This window comes from Talpa occidentalis, unplaced genomic scaffold (assembly GCF_014898055.3).
Source record: "Talpa occidentalis isolate TD23 unplaced genomic scaffold, MPIMG_talOcc4v2.1 talOcc4.17, whole genome shotgun sequence".
Classification (NCBI taxonomy): Eukaryota; Metazoa; Chordata; class Mammalia; order Eulipotyphla; family Talpidae; genus Talpa; species Talpa occidentalis.
In genome coordinates this window covers 19,961,425-19,988,524 of record NW_023601754.1, presented here as the reverse complement: position 1 = coordinate 19,988,524, position 27,100 = coordinate 19,961,425, and the positions used below count along the sequence as shown (strand labels likewise).

Here is a 27,100-nt window from a genome sequence, read left to right as displayed (position 1 = left end):
AATAATGATATTTTTTGAGATGTAATTCATATGCCATAAAATTTTGCATTTTAGGAGTATATACGGTTCATTGGTTTTTAGCACAGTCACAATGTTGTGCAAGGCTGTGCAACATTCACCACTGTATTTCTGGAACTTCTTTTCACCCACCCTCCCGCCGCCATGCCTAGTAGCTAATCCAACTCTGTCCCCTTGCTACAGTCCCAGCAAGCATTCATGAGCTCATGAGCTGTCGCTCTGGACATGTCTACGCAGTACGTTCCATGTACCTGGAATCACGCAGTGCCTGCCTTTTGCAAATGACCTCTCTCTTGGGCACGTGTTCAAGACTCACCATGTTGTAGTGTGTGCCCAGTACTTCGTCCATCTGCATGTGTGACGGTCCATTGTGTGGCTGGACCCCATTTTGTCCATCTGTTCTTCAATCAGTGGGTTTCAGCCAGTTGCACTTTCTGGTTGTTGTGGATAGTATTGTGGTGGGTGCTCATGTACAAATGTTTGTGTACTCATGTACAGAGATTTTCCATTCTGTTTACCTAGGAGTAAAATCCGTTCTGTTTACCTAGGTTTACCTGGGAGGTAAAATCTTATATCTGTGTGTTCAACCTTTTGAGGAGCCGCCAAACTTTTCCAAAGTGGCTGCAGCACTAGGCATTCCCAGCAGTAGAGTGGGAGGGTTCCAATTTCTCCACATCCTTGTCAACACTTGTTATTATCCATTTTCTTGATTCTAGCCAGCTGGGGGAGTATGAAGTGGTGTCTCATGGCATTGTTACTTTTCCCTGAAGACTAATGATGTTGAGCATTTTTTCATGTGCTTATTGACCATTTGTATATCTTCATATGGCAAAATGTCCTAACTCTTTGCCTGTTATGTAATTAGGTGATCTTTTGATTATTAAGAGAATTCTTTACAAATTGCAGATATAGGTACCCTACCGGTACTTTTTTCATTCTGTTAAGTTTTCTTTTCATTTTCTTTACGGTATCCTTAGAATCATGAATGTTTAAATTTGATGAAATCCATTTTATTTGTTAGGTGCCATATCTAAGAAACTGGGCTAACCCAAGATAGCTGGTTCATTTTGATCTCCCAAGTGACTGGTTGGTTTTCTTTCTGCCAACTGGCCGAACATCAGAGAACTGTCTTCACATTGCAGGTGAGGAGGACTGAGTGGGAAGGAGGGAGAGGCTGTATCTATAATCCAGATTCATGGTGGCTCCCGGAGAGGGAAGGGGAGGTGGGGAGAGCTGCTCATGGGCTTGTGGCCACCGCACAGTCAATGAGAATTTTCTGGGTTAGACATGGGTGCTGGCTGCATGGCATAGACACTGTGCTGAATGCTGCTGTGTTGCATGTTTTAAAATGGTGACTCTTACATGAATTGCAGCATGAAAAAACATCTCCCTGGGCAATTCTTAACAACTGGCAGGGCTGGAACCTGAGATTCTCTGACTCTCCAGATGCCAAAGTCAACCTGGATCCAGAGGTCAGGACCCAGCTGACGACCACACCTGCCAGAGATATGGATGGTCTTGCTCCCTGCTGGCCCTGTGCCCTATGATTCCCTCTCTGGTCCGATGTTGAGCCCTCCCTGGAGCTTTATCTTCAGGATGCCACAGGTGGGAAGAAGTTCAGCACTTACTCTCTGCCAAAGTGCATGCCCCCTTTCTTCACCCAGACTGGGGACTCCAACAGAACTCGGCGCTGGCCCTTGACTAGAGGGAGAAGGGCGCAGGACTTGGCCTGGCCCCTGCTCTTGGCCACATTTCTCCTGATGGCCCAGTTTTGCTCTGTACAAGATCCTGCTGCAGGGCTTACCTTTAGAACTCAGGAGGCCAAGTCCATTCTATTCCTTATTGCCCTTATGTTCTCTGACAGTTCTGGAGGTTGTAAGTCACTCTGCAGGCTAAAGTCAGTTGTCAGCGGGCTAGTTCCTTCTGGAGACTTTGGGAGAGAATCCCTTCTCTTGCCTTTTCCAGCTTTTAGAACCCCCTCATTCCTTGAGCTGCGGCCACTTCTTTCACCTTCCAGCTTCTGCTTTGGTGGCCACATCACTTCCTCCTCCCTTATCTCTCACCCTTCCTGTGATAAGGACAGTATGCTGACTAATGTCCCTCTTACAGTCAGGACACTCCCATCTTAAGTTCCTCAATCTCACTGGTAGATGTCCTTTTTTTCCTGTCAGGTCACAGCTTCCCCGGCTCTGGAACCAGGGTGAGACATTTTTAGGGCCATCTTTCAGCTGACACTCTGGGTCTCTGCCCCTCAGTTGTCATTTGTTGCCAGTAGGAGGTTGTTCCCTGAGAACTCTAGAGAAGAAAGGGACATATGGCTGAGATAGTGACCCCACCTGCCCAGAAACGTCTGGCGCGTCAGCAGCGCTTGAGCTCTACAGAAAATTGACCTTCCTTCCACCCTAAAAGAACTTTATCTGAAGCCTGGCATCGACAGTTTGAGGTCCTTGGGTATTCTTGGGGTAGCCAAGGTTCAGAACAGTTATAGAAGCTAAGAGTCCAACTCAGGTAAAGACACATAAACCATAAACGTGACCAAATGAGGCGTGTTCTTGCTTCAGCGGTGGCAGCAGCTCACGAGCACTGCACTCTCTGGGTCATGGAACCACCTGATGGCCCTGTGTCTCTCCATTTTACAAGGGAGCCCAGCTGTTGCCAGGCCCAGAGCCAGCAAGTGGCAAAGTTACCCTTCAGATCCAAGCTTTCTGGATCCTGAGAACTGTCCTCATCTCTCTCCCAGACAGGGGGTGTGAGCACATAGGTCCAGGAGAGTGAGCCCCTGTGGCTTCTCCCTGGAATTTCCCAACTTGGTGGGTGACCACAACTCCCTGAACAAAGGATGACGGAACCCTTGGGAATAACCTTAGTGCTGGGAGCTCACCTGGTAGGGCAAGATGGGAGAAAGCTCTGGAGCGTGTGGGGGCAGGTGAGTGCCCCTGCTTCTTCCACCTGGGCCCCTGTGTTCCTCTGCACTGTGCCCCTGGGGACCCAGTTCCTGCCAAGCTGGGGCCCTCCCTGCAGGGTGCCTCCAGCGGGAAAGGTCAGCAGAGAGTGGACATCAAAGGCCCTTGATTTAAGAGGCTTTCCCATTGAGTGGAATTTCACAGCCCAGTGGCCAATTTCTAAGCCATGCGTGTTAATGGGCAGCTAATGAGGGATCCAAGGGGAAAATGCAGGAGGCGCCCCAGGTCCCAGATTAAGAATTACAAAGCCAAGGCTGCTGGGAGGGCTGTGTCTCCTTTCTCACTGCCTCAGGGTTGCTTTGGGGGGTAGAAGACTGGGAAGGAGGGATCCTCGGGGAGGGGTGCCCCTTTACCACCAGGGCCATGTAAATTTCCTGGACTCTGTTCATCGGTTCATTCACTTAACACCTGCCCTGGACTGTGAGAGTTGGGGTGTGGGCGGCAGCTCGACATCACAGGCTGTGCATGCATCTAGTGCCATACTTGTTGGTCAGGGCATTTTTAACCACCTGCTCCACTGGCCTGAGCACATCGCTGTCCTGGACCTTGACCCCTTTGGTTCCGTGTGAGGATTCAGTGGACACAGTTCTCCTCCCTTCTTGCTGCGTTGAGAGCCTGGCAGGGCAGCTGGTCAGACACTGGTGACTGCTACCTAGTCTGCACAGTAGTCACGCCACCAGGTGTTGAGATGAGGAAAAACCTCTGGAAGCTCAAGTCTGTAGGGCTGACCTGTGTTGGACAGAGGAGAACTTGGTGGGTGAACACTGAGCTTTGGGATGCCTAATTATAGCAGTGCTTCTCAGCATGGGGTCCCCAACCCAGCAACAGCAACTCCCCACTCAGATCCATGAGTTGGAAACACCAGGATGGCTGGGCATCTGTTCTTACGTGCCTTTGAAGGCACCAGGAATAAACAGGTTCACATTTAAATTTGAGTTCTGACCTTTGTAATCTGCTTTTTCCAGAATGGGTTCAATCTTGATATTCTGCCACCTGCACTGATGATATATCAGGTCAGATGGGATCTCTAATCAAAGTGTGAGCCCAGGACCACCTCTTGGAGCTTGTGGTTAAAGTGGGATCTCTGCTCCACCCAAGGGGGATGAACCCAAAGCTGCATTTCAACAAGACCTCCAGGGCATCCGCATGTGCAAGGAAGCAGCTGCTGACTGCCTGGCCTTTGCACATGTTTGCCACTTCTGTAGCCCACTTTGCAGTAGACAGACAACCCGCTTTTGCTCTACGCTGTTTCCACTCTCTCCTTCAGACTGGGGGCCTCAGAGGAGCATCTGAGGGAAGAGGCAATAAAAAAACTGGCTCAGGTCACTGCTTGAGCCCCCTTGATCTCTCCCAGCTGATCTCCCTCCACCCTCTCTGAGGAGGGGCCTGCTCTGCTGCAGGGGAGGTGGGAGCCTTAAGATTCCTTTCACAGGCCAGGAGTCTCAGGCACTGCCAGTGCTTGGGACACCTGCCTCTGACTACTTGTCCCTGTCTGCCCAGGCTTTGGGACATGATCACAACATTCACTAGGGCCCCCCTAATTTATGACTTGTGATTCATCTACCCCAGGCAGAACTAGAATCTTCTACCCAGGTATTTGGCCCCAGAAATGAAGCTGAACCATGGAGGGAGCCCGAGTTCCTGATGACTGAGGACAGTCTGAGGTTTGGAGTCAGTGGTAAGGACTGGGGTGGAGCAGTTAGTGCAGAGGTGTGGTTGGAGGTGGGGGTGGCAAGGATGCTGGGAGAGAGCAGTGACTAGAAGGGGGGTGAGCACCGGGAGTCATGGCCATTGGATGTAGGTTGCTTGAGAAAGGGGTGGCAGAACACAGGGAGAGGTGGCTGGTGACTTGTGGAGGGGGAGGCATTGGTTCTGATGGGACTGTTGCAGCTCTACAACAACTCTGAACCTGAAGTGTGAAGACAGCCCTTGCCTGCCCTCTGCTGTTTCTATTCATGGAGGGTGGAGCCCCACAAAGCAGAGGCCTTTTGGAAAAGCAGATCCCTATGGCCCCAAGCCCCGGCCTGTCCTCACTGGGTGCCAGCTTCATTCTCCTGAAATCTGCACTGGGGGCTGGCCTACTCAACTTCCCCTGGGCCTTCCACAAGGCAGGTGGTGTGGCCCCTGCCCTCCTGGTGGAGCTGGTAAGCAACTGGCAAGCACTGAGTGGGGGTGTTACTTGGGGCAGGTGGGGTGCCGGGATTGCTTCTGTCAACCAAATCCTCAGGATTTGGTTTTGTCTCCCTGGGCTCGCCAGGGGAGAATATGGTGTGCTTGGTGCTATAGAGGGTGACCTCTGGGCTGTGGGGGCTGGCACACATCTAGGTGTACACGGAGAGCCCTTGCCAAGCTCTGTGAGTGGCAGGATGCCTACACCGAATTACCTAGCACTGTTAGCTGGGTAGGGCCCACTCTGAGCAGCTGACTGCGGTCTCAGCGCAATGCCTAAGAATCAGTGCTGTGTGCAGGTGGGATTAGGGCTAAGACTGCCTGTGACATTTCCATATCCCGCTGGGTCAGGTCTTCTGTGGTGTCCCAGGGGATTCAGCCACTTTGTGGCTGCAGGACCAGCCCAAAACCCCTCCAGAGTGCCTGGGAGCTGAGCTGTGGTGGGGGGAGTCAGCAGCACAGCTTTACCTTACTTGCAAAGATTCCTTTCCTCCGGCTGTTGGGAACACAGTGTTTGTTTCATGGTGAGCTCACAGACTCTTACGGCTGCCAGCTGGTATGACTGTGTTATAACCATCTTTGGGGCCTTTTGTGTCCTGGAAACTGGTGAATCTTTCCTGTGTAGTGTCTGGTGTGGCCTGGCATCCCCCAGCATGGTTGGAGGGCCAGGGCAGTGTGGTGCTTGTTGCCATGGAGCTTGTTCTTATGGGGAACTCCTAAAAGACACAGAAGCCCAACATAATAGTTTCAGGTGGTGGGCAGTGCCAGGAGGCATAAGGTGGGATGATGTGATGCAGGGTGGTCAGTGAAGGCCTCACTGAGGAGGTGATGTTGACCTGAGCCCCAGCAGAGATGAACGAGGTGTCCAGGTGCATGTGAGGGCCAGCATGGCTGTGTCTGGACACATGCAGCAGAAAGACCGACCTTCTAGAGCCCCGGGGAGGAAACTCTCTCTCTAACCACGAAGGCTCAGTGATAAAATAGGTGGGGCTGAGGGTGGGAATCCATGGTCAAATACAGGTGTGACCACTCTAGGGCAGCAGGCTGTCCATCGTGTCTCACTTTGCACACAAGCCCCAGGCTCCCTGTGAAATGACATGCTGATTCGGCAGGTCTGGGTGGACCTGAGGTCATCCATTTCTGACTAGCTCCTCAGAGACAAGGTTGCTGCTGGTGTGGATCGTGCTTCGCCTGGGTCCCCATATGAGAACGTGGACCAGTGGAAACTCCCAGCAGGGGAAAGAATCAGTTTGGTCATCAGCAAACACTGTCCCCCTTCCTCCTCTAGCTGTTCATTTTTTCACGCAGAGCTGCCTGAGAAAGGGGCTGCGTCTGGTGGTGGCTCAGTCTGGGTGGTGGAAGAGACTGTGAAACCTGCCTCCCTCCTTACCTGTTGAGGCTCTGCCCTTTCCCAGGGCCCCACTGGTCCAGCAGCGTGTAAACAACCCCACTCCCGGGGCACAATGGTGGAGGGTGTCCTCTCTATCAACCTCTTAGTGGAGGCTAAATGAGATTGGATGAACCCGGACCCTCCCTGAAGCTGCAGAGAGGAGGAACCCAAGCGTGGGGGTGGGGCAGAGGCAAAGGCTCTTTGCTGCTGTGCTGCTCAGCGTCTCAGCTCTCTCTGAACTTCCTTCTCTCCCTTCATCCACAAATGTCTCCTGAGTGCATGCTGTGTGCCAGGCTCCTTTCTGGGGTCAATCGGTAAACAAAACCCAGACACGATCCTGGTCTTCCCAGAGCTCCCAGTCTGGTGGGTGAGGGACTGTATAATGCATGTGCAGGCAGATGTATCAGTGCCCAGGGCTGTTGGGCCATAAATTGGCCTAATGACCGTGGAGTTCTCAGTGCTGGATGCTAGAAATCTGAGATCCAGCGTGGCAGGGCCATCTCCCTCTGGGGCTCTAGGGGTCAGTCCTTCCTGCCTCTTCCAGCTCCTGGGGCTTCAGGTGTCCTTGACTGGTGGGTGCCTCCCCCAGGCTCTTACACAGTCTCCTCTAATGTCTCCTACAAGGACACTTGTCATTGGGTTGAGACCCACATGAATGATCCAGGGCCTTAATTATACCTGCAAAGACCCTTTTTCATTAATTACATACTCATTATTTACATCTGCAGAGACTGGGCTCACTGAGTCACTTTGACAGGTTCAGAATGTGGGCTTACCTGTCGGGGGCCCACCATTCCACCTACTTCTAGAAGAAGTGTGCCTAAGAAAGGTGTGGCCTACCTCTCTCGGGGTGGAGTGTCACTGACTGAAAGACTTTCCCTGCTGAGGAGGTGTAGAGTGAGAGGAGGGGGCTCCAGGGAAAGGAACTGGCATGGGCAAAGGTCCAGTGGCTAGAGGGATTGAGGTGTCCTGACTCTGAAAGGTTGCTCTCGCAAGGCTTAATTAGAAACTGCTCAGCAGCTTCAGAGCTGGCTTCTGGATAGTACAGAGCAAATCTGCTAGTCCAGGGGCATGAACTATGTCTTAAGACAGCCATTCTAGCTCCCCTGGGCTTTCCAACTAAACCTCTCCTGGTTCATGCTTACTCCAAATAAATGTGGGCAAGGAGTTTGGGCCTGGAGACTAGTTCAACTTAGGGACGTGTAGCGGTCGGTGCTGGAGAGGCTCAAAAGCATCTCATGTGCAGCAAGTCCAATGTACCCCAAATTAAGGGCCTCCCAGATGCGCAGAGGCATAATTGCTTGGCTGGAGCTATGGCAGAGCAAGCAGTGATGCGCTCCTGGGGAGTGCCAGCGCTGCAACCTGGACACCTCTCTCTGTGTTGAAAAGTGTTTGAGAACATTGAAAGAATAGGCTGAAGTGGAGAGAGCATTAGAAAAGGGTAGAATGCTCAGTATATTCTGAGCACTTGTTGCGTGCGGGGCACTGAGGTAAGTGCTAAGTCACATGCTTGTTTAGTCTGAATGCCTCAGCACCCCTGGAGGGGAGGGGAGATCAACCTATTTCACAGATGGAAGAGCAGGTGGATGGTCGCCCTCACCCCACTGAGCAGAGCTAGAATCTGAACCCAGGTGTGCCTGGATCCTGCCCACTCTGCTTTCCTGCCTCTCCATCCACAACACAGGTGATTTCAAGAGACTCGTTGAAATTTTAGGTTTCTGAGGCCTCATTTTGTCAATTGGTCCATATTGGTGACAATCTCAGATACACAGACATGGAACCAGGGGTCCTGGACCATGGGCCTTCTTTGCAGCACTGGGTTCAGGGCTAGGACTGGTGGCAAGTGGGAGAAGTCCCTAGTCTGTAGGCAAGCATGGCCTCTGCTGGTGACAGGCCTCAGGGGGGAGTGATGTCAGAGTCCCCAGGGGCAGCTGGCTGGACAGCGAGCTAAGGGCATGCCCTGGCCCATGCTCCTGCCCTGCAGGTCTCCTTGGTCTTTCTGATCAGTGGGCTGGTCATCCTGGGCTACGCAGCCTCTGTCAGCGGCCAGGCCACCTACCAGAGCGTGGTGGGAGAGCTGTGTGGCCCCACCATTGGGAAGCTGTGCGAGGCCTGCTTCAGTGTCAATCTGCTCATGATCTCCGTGGCCTTCCTCAGGGTGATTGGGGACCAGCTGGAGAAGTGTAAGTACCTGCTTGGCCCTGGGCTGCCAAGCCTGATGAGTGGGAGGTAGACACGGCTGGGCGACAGCAGAGGCCATGACCACCTCTGAGCCTCCTGGCAGTGCAGGGGAGGGAGGGAGGGCATTCATGATTCTCAGCACCAGGAGATTCTTGGGGAGAGGCTGTGGCTCTGGTGGCTGGGGGGCACTCCACTAACAGATGGCTTACGAGCCTGCTCAGTGGAACCACCAGCACCTTGACTTTTGGGAAGACAGGCTCAGCCCCCTGCCTGCAGCCTTGGTCTCTAGTCCAAGGTCTCTAGTTCTCTAGTAGAGAAACTAATAGTTTCTCTAAGCATTGCTTTAGTTGCTTCTATCAATTTTTATTTATTTTCATTTCATGCCATCCAAAATAATTGCTGTTTTTTGCTATGCTTTTTTCTTTGACTTGTGGAATGTTTAGAGTGTTAGAATGTTTTGTTTGATTTTCAGTTTAGGGGTAGTTTTCTAGATCCCTTTCTGGCTTCTGCCTTAATTGCATGGTAGACTCACTGTGTGGCTGCTCACTGTGCATTGGAGACTTGTCTCGTGGCCTCTACATGGTCTGTCTCAGTCAGCATTCCCGTGTGTTCTGCAGTGGCTGCAGTGTTCTGGAAATTTCCATATATCCAGGTGGCCCACAGCTTTGAGCAGCTAGAACTTTCATAGTGTTATTGATTTGGGGGTGGGGGTAGAGTGAGGGTCTAATTATTCTATCAGCTTCTGAGGGGAGTGAAAATCTCCAGCTGTGACTGCAGATTTGTCTGTTGTTCCTTCTATTCTGCCTGTTCTGGCCTCATGATTTTGGAAGCTCTGCTGTTGGACGCACACCTGTGAATTGCTCTTTGCTGCTGAGGACACATCCCTTTGTTCCTGCAAAGCTGTCACTAAATGGACCCTCTCTGCTGCGAATGTTGTCTCTCCAGCTGCATAGATGAGCGTTCCCACATTTCTCTCCCCGTCCTTTCCTGTGGAACCTGAGATTTTAAAATTTGCGTTCTTTGTACACAGCAGATGGTCGGGTCTTGCTTTTTTGTCATCTTAATGCTCTCAGACTTTTAATTGGAATGTAATTACTGATGTGGTTGGATTTCGGTCCAATGTTCTGCGTGTGTTTTTCTGTCTCTTGAACCATGAATGAAAAGGCCCTGCCTCTGGATAGCGCAGGAAAGGTTTGCATGTCTTGGGGAGCACCATTATCCCCAAATGTATCAAGGCTGGTAATCTGAACCTCTCGGGGGGTACAACACCCTGCCTCCCTGTGGCAAGTCCAGTGGGAGTGTAGCTGTGTTGAGAAGGATTCTGAGCCTCTGTAATGCAGTACTGGCTAGGGCGCAGCCTCCTGGCTCTGACGGGTGACTGTGGGGGGAGCATGCCAGTGTGTTACCAGTTAGTTCTTGGGATAGCAGTCCACGCTGCTTGGGAGGAGGCCTAAATAGAAGTGGTGTGCTTGGGGGTGTCACTGAGCACATAAGTGACGAGCTGAGGACATCAAGGAATGTTTTAGAAAGTACTGGCTCAGAAAACAGCTGGTGTAACCTGGCTGCAGGAACCCTGTGTCTCGCGTCACGTGCCACACAGGGTTTAACACTTAGCCAGACCTCTGTGCACCTTGCGTGCGTGTCTCCTTGCTGGCCCGGAATGCCGCCTATCTTCCCATGTGAGTGCCTCTGTCTAATGACCTTGATGTGGAATTCTTTGTCCTTTCAGTGGAAACAAGCTGTTCTCATGAGGTATTTATTTCTTCGCATGACTGGCCATATTATTTGGTGAGAACAGAGCAGGGTTGAGTTATGGCAACACAAGTGGGCGATGGGCCAGCGCTCAGTCCACCCCCACACTCCCAGGGGCCTGCAGGGCCACCCTGCCCCAGCAGTTCCGGCCTCCTGCCTTCTTGCCATCTCCCATTTGCTTCCCTCTCCCATCTGTCTTGCCTCTTCTATCAGCTACAAATTTTCCATCTTGCTGTGACAGAATAAATACTGTGTCAGATTCTTTGATGTCCTTTCCATTGAGAAGTTGCTGGGGTGTCTGTCTCCTTCCCCCGAGTTAGGGTGGGCTCTGTGACAGTTTGGCCTGAAGAGTAGGGCAGATGTGACACAGGCCAGTTCCAGGCCAGCCTCACCGAGGACGGGCACTTTGGTATCCAGGAGTCCCCGAATGACAATCCTGTTATAGAGTCCATGTAGGAAGACCCTGAGAGTGCAGGGAGGCCCCTACTTATTTCCCCCTTTCTCAACAGGCACTAGACACGCTCCACACCAGTCCTTCTTCCAGACAAATACCTTTAAGTTACCTTACCTGATCCCACCGGGAACAGAAGCTGCCCTAGTCCCATCCTCATTCTGCACCCACAGTTCGTGACAGATAATGAAGTGGTGTTTCTCAGTCACTCCTTGAGGTGGTGGTGGCAGCCGCAGGGAAGCACAGTCCTGATGCTGGGTAGCTGCAGGCCTCTGGGGACGCCACATGCCTCTTGAATTCCTGGGAAACAGGATCTTTCTTTAGAACTTGAGGGCCAAGGTGCCTCGGGCAGATGGCTCCCTCTTTCGTGGCTGGGTTTCTGCACCTGAGCTATGTCTGGCTGGGGAATGAATTTGTGCGTGGAATTTCTTCTTTGGTGGTTGGATGTGACAGCATCCCTGTCATGCTTGTCATCCCCGGCCTTTATGCCCAGGGGACTGACTTAGCGCCGGTAGTGAACCCATCCAGGGACGACTCCGGCACTCTGGCTGGGGTCTGACCTGCTGAGCACCTTCCCTCCTTCCCACCAGTGTGTGACTTCCTCCTGCCCAGCACCCCGCAGCCCTGGTACGCAGACCAGCGCTTCACCCTGACCCTGCTCGCTGTGCTGGTCATCCTGCCTCTGTCTGCCCCGAGGGAGATCGGCTTCCAGAAGTACACAAGGTACGAGCCTGCAGATGATTAGTGGGGCGGCAGGGGGGGAGTGCGGTAGCGGCCAGTGTTTGTGGAGAGCTGCCAACTTGGGCTTCCCATTTGGACAGGGCAGGATAATGAAAAATGCCACCAGTACTACATGTGTGTGATAGGAAATATGGGTAAGCAATCAGGAAAGTTGCTGCACGGCCTCACCTGCTGCTAGCATTTTACTGTTTGATCATTACAGACTTGTTATGCACACACGTACCAGAAGGGACACAGACACACATCCTTGTTTTCTCATTTTGTGGTCTGAGACGCTGAAGAAAAGTGGCATAAGCGTTGGTACAAAGTATGTGCTGCCTGCCTTCCCCTCTTTTTACCTTGGAAATGAGGGAGGGAAACGTGGGCAGGAGACCAGAGTGTCCCTGCCTCCAGCCCTGGTCAGCCTCTCTTGTTCTCTTCAGCGAGTTGGGGCCTCTTCCCTGCTGCTGTGAGGCTGAGCAAGCAGTGTCATGACCTGGATATTTGGCTTTTGTTGTGATATGCAGGCATCTGTAGCTGTCACAGGTTCCAGCCTGGTGAGGAACTCAGCAAATCTGACCCCTGGGTGGAGAACAGCCCTGCCTCCCTCAGATGGGCTGCCCACTGTGCTCATTGTACAGACAGGGAAACTGAGGCAGAAAGCAGTGAAAACTTGGTGTGGTATCTTGCTATCTTGGGCAGAGCTGGCATGCAGACCCCTCTGTAGGACTCCCTGGTCCTCCTAGGGGGCTGGTGCCCCTGTGCTTGCCTGGTACATGGCACTCACCTGGGAGGCCCCTACCTGCGCCTCTGTCAGCATTCTAGGCACACTGGCCGCCTGCTACCTGACCCTGGTCATCGTGGTGCAGTACTACCTGGGACCCCAGGCCCTTGCTCGGGAGCCCCGCACTGCACTCAGGTGAGTCTGATGGGGCGCCTTTTCATGATTTCCCAGGGGGCCAAAAGTTGGAAAAGGAACCTTTCACCCCCATCAGGGTTGCCCAGATCCTTGGCTCCTCCCCAGAAATCCTTCTGTCTCCATAGTGACACAGCCAAGAGCTGGCCACTTCCCTCCTCTAGGACAGACACAGGGATAGTTCCAGGGATATAAAGGCACAAAATGCCATCCCAGCCTTCTGGACTGCCCACATGTGTCTCCCACACAGTGGAGGCAGCAAAACTCATTTAAAGATGGAGGTGCCTGGACAGAAGTTCCAGAGATGCCTGGATGCCAGGGGGTGGGGATGGAGGGATGGGCTTGTCCTGTGGGGCTTGGGCTAAGGTGAGCCCTCTGCACCCCACAGAGTTTTGAGCACAGCAAGGCTTGAAGTCACTTCTACTGGTGGCAGGGTGGGCTCTAGGGGTGTGTGACTGGTGCAGCCATCCATGCCCGATGCCCGGAAGGGCCCTGCATGTGGTCTAACACGCTGATGCTTTTCATTGTTGTTAAGGGCCGCAGCAAGTTGGTTTTACACTAGCCCCACAAATGCTGCAGTGGCTCCTGGTGATGGGTCAGAAATGGAGTGTGAGAGGGAAGGGTCCAGGTGCCTCTGAACTTTGGGAAGTTCAGAACACTGGGAAGTCACACCTACCCTTTCTCAGGATGGATGGAGTGCAGAGGTGCTGGAGGCTGGGGACGTCAGCGGGATGTGACAAGTTGGAGCCATCCTTGAGACCAGGTTGCTGGCCAAGATCTGTGTGTCTGCGGAGAGGCCAGGGAGGAGGGGGGGATGTGTCTGTCTTGGCTCGAAGGTAGCCTTTAAGGCTGTGAGTCTGGTGAGAATGGTACCCTGAGCCTGTGGTACTCTGCCTGCCTGTTCATCAGGCACTGGGAGGCCAGGGGGGAGGAGGAGCTGGGGAGGATGGGGACAAAGTGAGGAGTTAGGAAGGTGTATTTGCTTATTGAGCCCCTGTAACAAATGGCCATGAAATGGTGGCTGAAAACAGAGATTCTTCTCAGACCCGGATACTTGAAGCCCAAAATCAGAGTGTGGGGGGCTGGCTTCCAGGCTTCCTGCCTTTTCCAGCTCCTGGTGGTCCCAGCAATCCTGGGTGTTCCTGGGCCTGGAGACACTTCCCTCCATCTCTACCTCTGTGGTCATGTGGCCATCTTCTCTGCGTCTGTCCCTGTGCGTTTTCTCCTCCATGACACCCTGCTCCACTATACCTTCCTCTTAATTTAACTAATTACACCTGTGAAGATCCTAGTCCCAATAGGGCTTTGTTTCGAGGTTCCCAGTGGAGATAAATTTGGGAGACAATATTCAACCCAGTGTGGACGGTGACTAGAAGGAGGGGCTTAGAAGTTTCAGGAAGGCTGAGTGATCCGCTGCCACACGCTGCTCCCATGTTCCATGTGACCGAGTCTGGGCATCACATTGGCTGTGAAGGTCTTTGGTGGCATGATGAGCTATGTCAGGGCAGGAGAGCAGGCTGAGGCTGTGGGTAGGGTTCAGCAGAAAAGAGAGGAGACAAAAAAAGACAGCTCTTCCAGGAGGAGAGGAGAGGAGAGGATTGGGCAGGACTGTGGGGCCAGAGGCAACAGCACGTGTGTATGGTGATGGGGATAATCCAGTAGAGAAGGAAAAATGGAGCCGGGGAGGGCCAGATTCCCACTAATCCCATCAAGTGGGCAGGAGGGGAGGGCGCTGTGTGCTGGAGATGGGGGCTGGGGCTTGGGTCTCCGCCATAGGAAAGTCTCGGCTGAGCACCTGAGGACAGAGGATGTAGGCTGGAGACGGAGCAGCGAGAGCATGGGCACCCTGCTTCTGACTCTGGACCATCCCTGGAGGCAGGAAGGGGAAGCCAGAGCAGGCTAGAACGAGAGATACCCTTATTATCAGTTTCCTGTGGCTGCTGTAACAAATGACCACCAATTTTGTGGCTTAAAACAGCAAATGTGCTGTTTTAAGAGCACATCATAGAGTTCCAGAGCTCAGAAGTCCAAAATGAGCCTGGGGGTCTAAAATCAAGGTATGGGCAGGACTGTTCCTTCCGGAGGCTCCAGGGATGCACCATTTCTTTGCTTTTCTACTTCTAGTGGCACCTGCATTCTTGGCCCGTGGTGCAAAGTCAGCATCATTCCCTCTCCCCTGGTTCTGTAACCACAGCTTCTCTGACCGCTGCTGGGGAAGCTGCTCACATTCCAAAGATTCATGGGATTCACTGGCTTGGGTCGTCCAGGATGTCTTCTCAAAGTCCTTAACTTTAATCCCATCTACAAAGTGAAATTTTGCTATGTCAGGTTACACGCTCACGGGTTCCCAATATTAGGTCGTGGATCTTTTTGGGGACCTTCATTCTGTCCCAACCAGCAAATGGTACTTCTGGTTATGCCCCGCTCTGCTGTATTTCTCCGACGGTGCTGCAGACTGGCTCCAAGAGGTCCCCGTCCAAGGGAGCTGGTGCCATCAGGTGGGGACCACTGAGAGGCCTGAGCTGAAGATTCAGCTGGTTCATGCTCAGATGTGAGCTCCAGCCCCTAGCCTCATTGCCGCTAGGCAGCCTGCCTCAAGAGGGAGGTCGGGAGTTTCTTCAGTCTTTCCCTGCCCACCTCTGCCAATGCAGGGAACGTCAAGTTAACTTACCAAGGGTCAGTGAAGACACTGAAGATGTATTTAGATAGTGCAGCATTTAACCTGCATCCTTTCCCTCCCCCACACCAGACCCGGTAGTGAATGCAGTAATTAAAATGTATCTTACAGTCACACTTACATCTTCCTGGTATCATTTAAACTCACATTCAAGCTGAAGGTTCTTTAGAAAATAACTTTGCATAATAAGCACCTGTTCTGGTGTATTCACAGCTCTTCCTCCTGGACCTCGGTGTTCAGTGTCTTCCCAACCATCTGCTTCGGATTCCAGGTAATCTCTGCGCCTGCGCGGAGGACAATGGCATTTGCAGGTGATGGAGGACTCCCTGCTCCCTGGGCAGCCCGTCACTGGAGTGGATGGGCCCGCTGGCCGTCTTCCAGGGACTGTGCATGTGGTTTTGCATCTGTGCTCCAGGACTTGGGAACTCAGCTGCTGACAGCCAACAGCAGTACCATGTCTGTTGGGTTCACAATAGAACGTGGGGGTTCAGGATTTGTCCCCCTCCCTGTACAAAATCCTTGCAGGGCTGTGATCATGCTGGAGAGCAAGAGCTGCTCATTTCACTGGGGTCTAGAACTGTGCAGGTGGGCTTGGCCCAGAGCCCTTGGAGAGGAGAAATGTGGTGGGTGTGCGGGTGGCGGTGGTACAGTGGTGGCCGGCACTACAGGCAGAATTTCTGACAGGGTGTCTGTGTGAGACAGATTCTGTGTGGCGTCCTAGTGGATGGACTTCTGAGGTAGCTCTGGGTGCAAGGAGGTCAGAGCTCAGTGCAGCTAGAGGGGACAGCACAGGCGAGGGTCCTAGGGTGCTTGGAAAGCGGCCATGGTCAGCCTTGGCGGGCCTAGAGGTACTTTGTCTCTCTTGGGGGTCCCAGTCTCCTCCCAGGTGCCGCGGACTCTATTCCTTCATTGTTTACTTTAGGAAAGATTTGCCTCTCTCCCAGAGATGCCCACCTGTCCTCCCCATGCCACCCCCCCCAAAAAAAAAAAAACCACCCCAAAGTAAAATCCCATTGGCCCAGGGCTGACAACAGCACCACGGCATCCAAGCATGGGCTTTTTCTTTGTCACTCAGCTAGCGCCCACTTCTTTTCTTCTTCATATGTTTTCTTTGGAAACTATTTTTGAACAGAATCTGAAACATCTCCATTTCTCTTCCTTATAAAGGAGTCGATTTTGGTGCCTTAGCAAGCCACTTACAGGGATTTCTCACGTTGCTTCTCACACACCCAATATTTTGAAAGATCTGAGGCTCTGATTTTGCTGTCAGCTGTGCGTGGATGTGGAAGCCAGCCCGCTCGCCCGTGCTGGGCGCCGTGTGGTGTGGCTGGTGCGTGCCGGGCAGGGGCTGCTTTCCAGTTGCTGAAAACCAGGGGCACCCCTCACCTTTACTTTGCTCCCTTACCAGTTCTCCTAGCAGCCTAGGCCTGGGCCGTGTTTCCAGGGACACGAGAGAAGATGTGAATGGCAGGGTGGGTGGGCTGAGGACTAGTGGCCAGCTCTGACCATCAGCAAAGCTGTCAGGTTCCTGTTTGGACAGTGGGAGGGAGGGAGGCCGGGAGAGATGCAGGTGAAGAGGGTGGGGAACAGGGTGAGGGAGGGGCAAGACCGGAGGGAGGGATGGAAGTTACCTGTTGTCATCAGGACTTCTCACCTGGGTCAAACACACCTTCCCCCTCTTTTAGCAGAGGGCCACCCCCAGCCTATGCAGTTGGCAAGGGGCCAGGGAGGAGCAGAGGTGGGGTGTGGCCTCTACTCCTAGCCCCCCTGGCTGCACTTGCCAGCCCCCCTGGCCACACTTGGGGTTTCATTGGTGTTCACTTCAATTTAAATTTTTACTTATTTTTTATTTTTTTAAAGATTTATTTATTTATACAAGCACTGGGGTACAGGTCAGAGGCGCGGGAGGGTGAGAGAATTCCCCAGAGCCAGAGCGGGGAGCAGAACAGGCAGGATTGAAATGCACTGCTGAGGGGAGCAGCGGGCGAGACAGGAGAGGTCGGCTGCGCCATGTGGGTATCTCTATGGCCAGCCAGGAATTGAACCCGCGCTGCAGAAGCTATGGACAGCTTCACAGCACTGCACTCAACCCGCTACGCCACTGGGGCGGCCCATTGGTGTTCCCTTTAAACAGCTTCTTTGAGAGTGCCTCCTGTAGCAGTCTGCTCCCCGTGTCACAGGTACAGCTCAGTGGTTTTTGCATAGCCAGAGCTGGGCAGCAATGATCAATTTTAGAATATTTGCTTCACACCTAAGGAAACCCGTACCCCTTGGCAGTCACGACCAATTCCCCACCCCCAGCAACCAGGGATTTAATTTCCGTCTCCGTGGACTGGCCTGTTCTGGATGTCAGGACTTAGCCTTTGGTGATGGGTGCCTTTCCCATAGCTGGTTGCCGAGATTCATGTGGGCTGTTACCCTTGTTGCTTTTGATGGCTGCATCAGGTCTCACCACATGGACACTGTTTACCTGTTCCTCATGAGTGGACACTTAGGCTGTTGCTACTTCTTAGTCATCTTGTGGTCCTTGGCCCTGCTTTCCATACCCCAGTGATCAGAGAGCCATGGCTGAATTTCCTCTCATAAAGCCATGCACTTTGCACCAACCCAGGGGGGGCAGGCATGGCACCATCCTGCCCACCCCCCAACCCCTGCACCCAACCCCGACAAGCGTCTTCTTCCTCATATCTGTACTCAAAACTGTGGTGCTAGGACCCCAATGCATGTTGTCATTTGGAATCCCCTGGAAGCAGAGCTTATGACAGGGCTGGTGTCCACTTGGGAGTTGGGAACGAAATGTCATGTGAGTACAAGAGGTAATGTTGATCAAGGGATCACTGCCTTTGGTTGAGGGCCCCCAGGCTGTTAGCCGCCCCTCCCTGGTTGAGCTGGTCCATAGGCTGTTGGACACTTGCAAGGTCCGAGCAGTACTTGCCAAGAGCCTCTTTGCTACCACGCAGAGAATTGGCAGACCCTAAAGCAAACCTCTCACATGGGAGACCCGGCAGCACAGAAGAACCTGGCCCCGAAAGTAAGTGGTGATGGTGGGAATCCTGTCCTGGGAGCCTGGGAATATCCCGGCTCCCATGGTTGCATCTGGATACAGTAGCACCCCTCAACCCTGCCTCAGCATCAGGTGTCCTAGTCTGCTTGAGAAACACCACTGCGAGGCCCTACCCTACGTAAGTGACGTCTGTAACACTGGGGGCTCTTTATCTTGGTTACATGTACATATTTCCTGTTAAATTTCTTAGGATGAGGCAGTACTATATGTATGTAAATCATAATGATTTGTATTCCCATGTGGCCATAACCCCAATTATATACAGAATCCTTCCCCTGGAGGGGACACTGCACGATGTCTGTAGATGTTTACCATTGTCTCCACTGGGGCTGCTCCTGACTAGTTTGAGGCCACAAATAATCAGCTTTCTACAACACGCAGGGTATCCCCTTCCCCATAAGTGACAGTAGTGCTGGGACTGAGAACCCCTGTCTTGTTTGGTTTGTTACTTGAGACTTCATGTGGATGGAAACCTTTTTGTGTGTCTGGTCTGTGAGTCTCCACACTGAGGTGTACAGCTGTGTCCATGCTTTTCCATATAGAATATACAGATAACTGTGCTCCTGTTCTTGGTGGACATTGGGTTCTCCCTTATCTTTTGGGACATTGACATTGTGTCGGCTGCTCCAGGGGACTCTGGCACCTGCTACACTGTGTTCCAATGGTCCGAGTCCACTGAGGGTGCCTCTGTCTTCCAGTGCCACGAGGCTGCTGTCTCCATCTACTGCAGCATGCACAACCAGGGCCTCTTGCACTGGGCCCTCGTCTCCGTGATGTCATTGTTGACCTGCTGTCTCGTCTACTCACTCACAGGTACGGCCTGGGTGTGGGGAGTGGCAGGAGCATGGGAATAGGGAGTGTGTACAGAGGGCTGCCATGTACTGGGGACAGCACTCCGTGTTTTGAGTACCATGAACCTGAGGCTCAGAGCACTTCCATGGCTTGTCTGTGGTCTCTTGACTAGATGAGGCAAAGCTGGAGATGTTTCAGATTCAGTAGCTGGTCAGCAGGATTATGGGACCCCTCAGAAAAGACCTGAGAGAAACTAAAACAGCTGGAGATGGATGTCCAGGACAGGGCAGATAGGGGTTCCCAGAGGCACCATTGTAGTAGAGCAGGGGCTACTGGTGCCCTGGCCCTGTTCCTGCCATAACAGGCTGTCTGATGCCCTGGGTCTTGGTTTTCCCATCTGGAAAATGGGTTCATTGCCAGCTGCTGGCACAGGTACTGTCAGGTGGGATGCACATGGCAGGAAGATTATGTTGCAGTTGCCTAAGCACTGCCTGACCCCAGCCCATGCTCCATCCCTGCCCAGGTCCCTCTCACCAGCTCTGGGAGCTCTTTCAAAGAAGTAGCCACGGTTTTGCTCAGCGGGGAAAAGAAGAACAACTGAGTATCATGTTGACTTAGGACAGGAAAGCCTTGGGAAATAGCAGGGGGAGACCCCTTCCAGAACCTTCTGTTTCCTCCTAGGGAAAGCCTCAGAGGCAGTCGTGGCTGGGCGCTGTCACCATGTTGGGTTTGAAGGCGTGCATCCCATTCTGGCTTCTGCCCTCTCTGCCTTTCAGGGGTTTATGGCTTTCTGACCTTTGGGAGTGAAGTTTCTGCTGACATCTTGATGTCCTACCCAGGCAACGACATGGTCATCGTGGTCGCCCGGATCTTCTTTGCCATCTCCATCGTGACCGTCTACCCCATTGTGCTCTTCCTGGGGAGGTGAGGCCTGGCTCGCAGGGACATGGGTCAACATTTATCGCAATGCAGTGTCAGCCTGGTGCTGCTGTGCCCATGTATTATAAGGCCCGTGGAGTTGTTTCATAGAGGAGGAAACTGAGGCAGAGAATTAAGTGTTTTGCACAGAACTGCCCAGTTATATATTAAGTGTCAGGGCTGGGGCCTGGCTCCTGAGCCTGCCTTGAGTGCCCTCCTGGGGCTCTCTCTGTAGGCCGGGTGGGGACTAAACCCCTGAGCATTGGTGGGATCCCCAGGGAATAAGCATCTGATGCATAGGTACCCCGCTAGCTTGCAGGACAATGGTAGGAAATCTGGGGTGCAGAGGCGGCAGAGTCCCTGGGGACCTATGGTGCCTGTGGTGCTTTGATCTCCAGGTCGGTGATGCAGGATTTCTGGCAGAGGAGCTGCTGGCTGGTGTGTGCGCCCCGGGCCTTGGCTGACCCCTCAGGGCCATGGGTTCGCATGCCACTGACCATCCTGTGGGTCACCGTGACGCTCGCCATGGCCCTGTTCCTGCCCGACCTCAGTGAGATCATTGGCATCATTGGCGGCATCAGCTCCTTCTTTATCTTCACCTTCCCAGGTGAGATGCTGGCTCTCCTCCCCTGCCTCTCATCCTCCTTAGCTTGTCTCTGCAGGGAGTCCAGGGTCTGGAGGTGGGAGTTGGGCAGGGGGCTGGGGTTCCTTCTCTAAGCACCTGCCCTGGATGGGTGTACCTGATGGGGGCCCTGTCCCATCCTGCTGAGGGAAAGGCCAAGGCTGGTGCACAGCAGGGGCGAGGCACCTCACAGCAGGTTGCTTTTTTTAAAAATGTTATGTAGTTCAAATGCACCCCAGGAAGTCCTCTTCTCACCATGTCCCCTGACCTCAGAGGCAAATGCAGTTTCTGTGTTGGGTGGCCTCCTGGGATCCTTCCCGATGGTAGTGAGTGATGATGCCCAGGTCCGTAGACATGGCCTGAGGGTTACCCCAGCCAGGATACCCAGTGAGACTGAGTTGGGGAAGGTGGAGGGGTACCCTGGAGCAGGAGCATGAGAGTGGCCAACAGGTGCTCAGGCCAAGAACTCCAAATCTGAGGCGCAGGGTGTTCAGTACCTACCTACCATATACCTACATCTGTCAGGTGCCCTGCGCACAGTAGGTGCTCTGTCCATACACATTCCAGGGTGGTCTGGTGTGAAGTGAGGCTGGAGATGCCAAGTTTCCCCCGCCCCTGTAACGCGGGGCTCTGTGCTGTGCTGTGCGACCAGGGGGTGGAGCAGGAGACAGAAGGGCAGAGGGTTTGTGGTCTGTCCCTGGCCTGGGAAGAACTTTTCAATGAGGGTGTCATTTCTTCCTTTGGCCCCTAGTGTGGGGCTGAGGTTCAGCCCAGAAAAGTTGGCTTCTTCCTGATGTCCTGGGTGGTGGTGCCTTTTAGCTCTGCTATTGCTTGAGCTGGAAAGGAGCAGCCAGGGCTGGTTTGGGCTGGGGAAGGGGCCGTGGGAGTTTTAGGCATAGCTGTCTAGTTTAGAATCCCAGCCAAAGAATTAAGAGATTAAAAGAAAAAAGAGAAAGGTACAGAGAACAGCAGCAGCTGCCAGTTGCTGAGCCATGCCAGGCCTGAGGCCCCATCTCATCCCAGGGCCGCTGCATGGAGGAGATGGTGTCCTTGTCATCGGAAAACAGACCTGAAGAGGCCAAGGTTTCAGGGGGACCTTGAGCTGGCACCCTGCAGATGGCCTTTCACCCCTGAGCTGCCGCACCAGGGGACTCCTGGGGTCAAGGGCTTGGTGGCCTCCCAGGTCCCAGGGAGGGCAGGTGTGAGCTTGGCTTTCTTGGGCTCAGGGTTTCTTGGGGCTCTGTACTAAGTGCAGGGGTGTTCTGTGTTTCCCCTGCAGGTCTGTGCCTCATTTGTGCCATGGGCCTCGAGCCTGTTGGACCGAGAGTCAAGTGAGTATCTCCAGCTCGGGCATTTGAAGGGGTTTGTGGGTGGAGGGTGTGAATGCTGGGGGCCAGGCAGGAGGACGTCTCAGCAAGCACTGAACCCAGGCCAGTACCCCAGCTTGTGCTCTGCCATGCTGCACGCTCTCCCTTTCCCTAGGAGGGTCCATGGTTGGGGCTCTCTGGGGATTATAGGTCTTGGGCCCCAGGTGGCACGCTGCACCATCTGCAGGGCAGGTCCCATGGGGTGCCTCCCAGACACCGGGCCCCACGCTAGGCTCCTGCACCCCAGCAGACACCTCCCGACCTGTGTGTCTTCAGGGTTTCTACTCCCTCATTCTCCTCCTACAAAAAAAAAGGGAGACAGTTTGAAACTAGTGTCCCCTTCCCCATATCATTTCCTTTGACAAAATATTGGGTAGGAATGAGGTTATGGAGTGAGATGGATGAGCATCGATTTAAATCCTGTCTCAGAAACTCATCCCTGCAGCAAGAGAGCCGACTAAATTGTTTCCAACTCGGTGACCCTACTGGCCTTCGAGTATGTTTTCAGGGTGTCCTTGACTGACAGGGCAAAAACCTTGTGCTGATGCATATTTATTGGGTTGGCAGGTGCTGCCTGGAGGTCTGGGGAGTGGTCTCCGTGCTGGTGGGCACCTTCATCTTTGGACAGAGCACAGTGGCAGCCATCTTGGAGCTCTTCTGAAGGTTCTTTCTCTGTGGCTGTCTGTGTCCCGCCTTAAACGTCCCCCCCCCCACTTGTCATTTCATCATGAAGATGCTAGAGACCCTGATACCTTGTCTTCTCAGGCTGCTTGTTTGGGCTTCTAGTTCCAGAAGTTTCTGATGCAATAGCAAGGAGAGGGGATAGATACTGCTGTGGGCTGCCATAATGAACAACCAGCGACCAGTGCTTTAAAGCAATATAAATTTATTCTCATGGTTCAGGCTAGGAGTCCCAAGATCAGGTTGTGGGCGGACACTGGTTTAATGCTGCCCCCAAATCAGTGTGATGGTCTCTTAATTACATCTTCTTGTAACTTAGGCTCTGCAGAGATCCTTTTTCCAAGCAAGGTCAGAGTTGTAGGTTCCAGGGGCTAGAGGACACAGTTCAGCCCATAATAGAGTTGGGACTGAGACCCAAGATCCCTGCTTTGGAGCATCAGGGTCAGAGTGGCAAGGAGCGGTCCTCCCACAGTGGAGGGGGACCCAAAGGAGGGTGGTCCTGAGCCGGGCCTCAGCATGTACTGAAGTCCTGTCCATGCGCAAGGAGCGTCATGCTCGCAGCTGCCACACAACTTGCCCTTGGCCCACATTCCAAAGTGGGGTGAGTGGAGCGCCCCCTTTCCCTCCCTCTGGCTGGATCAGAATAGCCTAGAAGCCAAGGGAACTGTTTGTTCTATGGCTTCTTCCTGGCTCCTCCCCAGTCGAGGCTTAGGGGACTTGGACAAAGGTGGGGAGAAACGTGGGGTGGCCTCCCTGTGCTCATGGCTCTGACCCTGCCCTGGGCTGGGCCATCCTGGATGCTGCTGGAGTCAGCCCACAGTTCCCTCCCTGGAGAATTACCCCCCCCCCCAAAGAAGTGATGCCGCAGCCAGGAGGAGCTGATGTCTGAGGACCCTCCCTTGAGGTAGGTCACAGCCAGGCTGCTGTGGGTGGGAGGGTCGAGATAGGGTATTAAGGGTCAGGCTTGGTGGCGTGGGTTGGGGCGGGGCAAGGGGTGGCGCTCGCACCACACACACACAGACTGTGTTACACTTTATTTCTGCCCGTCGACTGTTTCTACCACTAGGGGACTGCAGCATGCATTAGAGGTGTGCTGGAGAGTGGGTCTCTGGCTCCTGGGGTGTGAGGGTTCCCCTTTAGTCACACAGCAGGAGGACACATTCTTATTTGGGAGTATTTTGAAAACACAGTTGTATACCAAAGTTTCTAGAAACTGGACCTCTTTTTGAAGAGGCCGAGGCCTGCAAGGCCTTGGACAGCAGGGCTTCAGGTTGGTGCTCAGTCTCGGCCCACCGTGCACCACGCAGCTAGGGAGGGAGAGGAGAGATGCTCAGCAACTGGGTCCTGGGAGGCAGCGGCAAGGACAGCCTACGAGCACACCTGCGCCACCCAATGGTTGAAGCCCTTGTGGGCTGCCAGCCACAGAGGGCCCAGCTGGTGACCCCAAGCTCAGAGAAGTATGGTGGACCTGGCTATGTGTAGAGGGTTCAAACATAGCAGCTGCCTTTGACTTGGGTGACTTTATGGACCCCTGGCAGCATCTTCTGAGGCTTCCATTTTGGGGGACCAATGTGACTCTGGTCCTGCCTCATGCACCCTCTGAATCTGCAGCATGACCATGACTGCTCAGGGAGCAGAGCAGAAGAGTTGCTCAGAGATGTGGCCCTGGTCTCCACTCAGCCATTTGTCCCTGGAGCCCAGGACGTTGGGGGGGGGGGGTCTCCCTGATCCCCCTAGCTTTTCCCGACTTTTAGCACTGCCTTCCCTCTAGCTACCTGGCACTGAGATCCTGGAGAGGGCCTCGGGCTGGCTCAATGTGTCCACCTTCACATGCCGGAATGCCTTGCACACAGGGCTCTGCAGGTGCCTGCAAGTGGGGAACCCCAGTTAGCTTTGGGGCTGAAGATTGTGGGAGTCTGTGGGTCCAGTTCCACTCCCGGTCCTCCCCAGGATGGGGTGTCACCACTAGGCAGATGGGCTTGGGTTCTGAGTGTGAGGCTGAGGGTCCCAGGGAAGCTGATAGCAGGGCCAAAGGGGAGGCCATAGCAGGTTGGGGGGAGCAGTGGTTTCAAGGGATCACAGCAGCTCACAGACTCCAGCAAACCCCACCTGCTATGTCCTGTCCCCATGTGGGGAGGGGCTCGGACCGCTGGTGAACACTCAGTGGTACCAGGCTCATGGGGATACAGATGTGCCTCTTCTGGGGTGCATCTGAAGCTATAAGGTGGATGTGACAGAGCTTGGCAAGGGCAGCTCAAAAATGGACAAGATACTTGAGACGGGTGCAGCCAAGGGAAGGGAAATACTGGCTGGGGGAATCAGGAGGACTTCCTGCTACAGGAGGTGCTTAAACCAGACCTTGAAGGGGGAGCTGCACCGGGGACGACAGGAGTGGCAATGGGACCTCTGAGGCTGGGGGCTCAGACCCACCAGATGACCAGGGACTTGACCAAGGCCCAGCTAGGTTGGGGAAGGGGTCACATCCCTCGCTGACCAACGTGCCTGCACCCGGGTCTGGGGCCACAAGAGGCCAGCATTCTGGTAGGCTGGTGCTGCTGCAACCTGGACGCCCCCCACCCCTTCATCCTCTCCAAGGAGGTGGTTGGGGGAATCCGTGAAGTATGCAGGGGCAAGGCAGCCCACCTCCTGGCACCTCACCACCTCACCAAGTGGGCCTGGTACTCTGTGGGGCCTACCTCTTCCACGCCTCCTCCGTCTCCCAGAACTCATACACGACGAACGTGAAGCCATCCGAGAGCCTCACGGCTGTGATGCTAAAGGGAGAGAGGCCAGGTGAGTGTGCCATCCCAGGTGTTCCCTGGGGCGGCCTCAGGCATGCCCACATGACCACCTTCTCCCACCATTCTCTGCCCTGGGCAGGACAGGGTGGGTCCAGAGCCAGCCTATGAGGTGCCCCAAGACCCTGACAGGACACCCACCGGCGTCCTGAGGTGCTCTACAGGCGGCTGCTGCCCTCTGACAGTTCAGAGCCTCTCCCAGCACCTGTGGCTACAATTTCTTGGAAAAATTATAATGAATTGGGCCTCCCCTGGTGGCGCAGGCTGTTGAGCGCCACGTTGTGAAGCTGTCCGCAGCCTCTGCAGCGCCGGTTTGATCCCGGCCGGCTGGCGAGGGTCCCACATGGCACAGCAGACCTCGCCTGTCACTCCCGCTGCTCCCCTCAGCAGTGTATTTCGTCAGTCTGCCTGTTCTGGTCCCCGCTCTGTCTCTGGTGAATCCTGTCATCCTCCCGCGCATCTGGCCTGTACCCCAGTTCTTGTATAAATAAATCAATCTTTAAAAAAAAAAAAATGAAAATCCCTTTCAAAATTAGACCCGAGGCCCTGCCAAGTGCTGCCCATGGGCAGGGCCAGGCAAGGGGCCCTCCTCCCTTCTGTCCTGTGGTGTGCACGCTGCTCCCCAGGCCTTAGCTGCCATCCACACGCCATGCCAACCACAGCTGCCCTGTCCCAGGGTCACGCTTCTATGTGGGCACCCCCACTGGCATCTTGAATTCAGCATGGCCCCAGAGGCCTGCATGACACCCTCACCCTCTCCCAACTGGCTCAGCACACTGCACCATCCTCCACTGGGGTTCTGATGCCTAAGATCTTGGAGTCCACCTAGTTTGGCTCCACCCAGCTGCTCTCAAGCCAATCAATCAGCTGCCCTGAGACTTTCACTGTGCACCCCAGGCCTTCACACACACAAGAGCAAGCTGCAAGACCTTCTGCCTGCTGACCATCTCTAATGTGAGGGTCCTGCCCACCACCCCAGGTCTGTTCCTCCCAGTACCAGTCTCCCACACACAGCTGCTGCTCTCCCCAACATGGTACCTCACTGTCGCTAGCGGCCGTCTCCCCCAGATGCCCTTCTTCAGCTCTGGGCTGGTGGGCTCTTAGATTGCAAGCACCGCCCTCCTGCCCCGGCCCTTCTTTCCAGGGCCCTGGCCCCACGGCCCCATTGTTACACACACAGCGTGAGAGCAGCAACCCTGCTGGCCTGGTTCAGGGCTGGGTCCCCAGAGAGCAGGGTAACTGCTGTCCTCTCAAGGGAAAAGCCACCAAGACGCCCAAGATGGGAGGCAGGAAAGGGCATGGAGTATAGCCACTGCCCTTGAACACCCAAGGGTGGGCCTAAGACAGAGCACCCAATGGTCTGTGCCCACTCATGCTGACCCCAGCGATGGGCTGTCAGTTTGGTGCCCCGCTCAGCATTGCCGAGCAGCAGCCCCGTGTCTGAGGCCAGGGTTGGCCGCGGCGGCGAGGGACAGGTGCCGACTGCGTAGTGCTCGGGCCTGGGCCAGGATTCCAGGGATGTGGGGACTGGCTCCTCTGCGACCAGTCAGCGGAGGTCTGGGGGAGAGGTGGAACCCCATGCTTGCATAGCAGGAAGGGCCTGAACCAAGTCTGGGACCCG

At 54.1% G+C, this 27,100-nt stretch overlaps 2 protein-coding genes across 10 annotated transcripts in view; one reads left to right on the top strand and one right to left on the bottom strand.

Annotated features, from left to right (window-relative positions):
• The first annotated feature begins 9 nt into the window (after nt 1-9).
• SLC38A8 (solute carrier family 38 member 8) overlaps nt 10-27,100 on the top strand; it is a 29,133-nt gene continuing 2,042 nt past the window's right edge. The window contains exons 1-11 of one of the 3 annotated variants that reach the window (XR_008552448.1): nt 10-1,160; nt 1,392-5,125; nt 8,525-8,723; nt 11,515-11,647; nt 12,462-12,563; nt 15,451-15,508; nt 19,000-19,114; nt 19,870-20,017; nt 20,410-20,618; nt 21,913-21,964; nt 22,568-22,663. Coding sequence is in view for 1 of the 3 variants with exons in the window: in XM_054697029.1 (XP_054553004.1) it covers nt 4,937-5,125; nt 8,525-8,723; nt 11,515-11,647; nt 12,462-12,563; nt 15,451-15,508; nt 19,000-19,114; nt 19,870-20,017; nt 20,410-20,618; nt 21,913-21,964; nt 22,568-22,661 (1,299 nt within the window). In the remaining 2 variants the exon portion in view is untranslated. Of the gene's footprint in view, nt 1,161-1,391; nt 5,126-8,524; nt 8,724-11,514; nt 11,648-12,461; nt 12,564-15,450; nt 15,509-18,999; nt 19,115-19,869; nt 20,018-20,409; nt 20,619-21,912; nt 21,965-22,567; nt 22,665-27,100 lie in introns of those variants that run through there. The other 2 variants (XM_054697029.1, XR_008552449.1) reach the window with 2 other exon arrangements.
• The window catches only part of NECAB2 (N-terminal EF-hand calcium binding protein 2), a 28,596-nt gene continuing 25,023 nt past the window's right edge, over nt 23,528-27,100 (bottom strand). For all 7 annotated transcript variants that reach the window (XM_037516246.2, XM_037516250.2, XM_037516245.2 and 4 more), the window contains 3 exons: nt 25,378-25,455; nt 24,457-24,548; nt 23,528-23,988 (listed from right to left, as the gene is read on the bottom strand). In XM_037516246.2, coding sequence (XP_037372143.1) covers nt 23,960-23,988; nt 24,457-24,548; nt 25,378-25,455 — 199 coding nt within the window. In that variant the 3' untranslated portion in view covers nt 23,528-23,959. The remainder of the gene's footprint in view (nt 23,989-24,456; nt 24,549-25,377; nt 25,456-27,100) is intronic.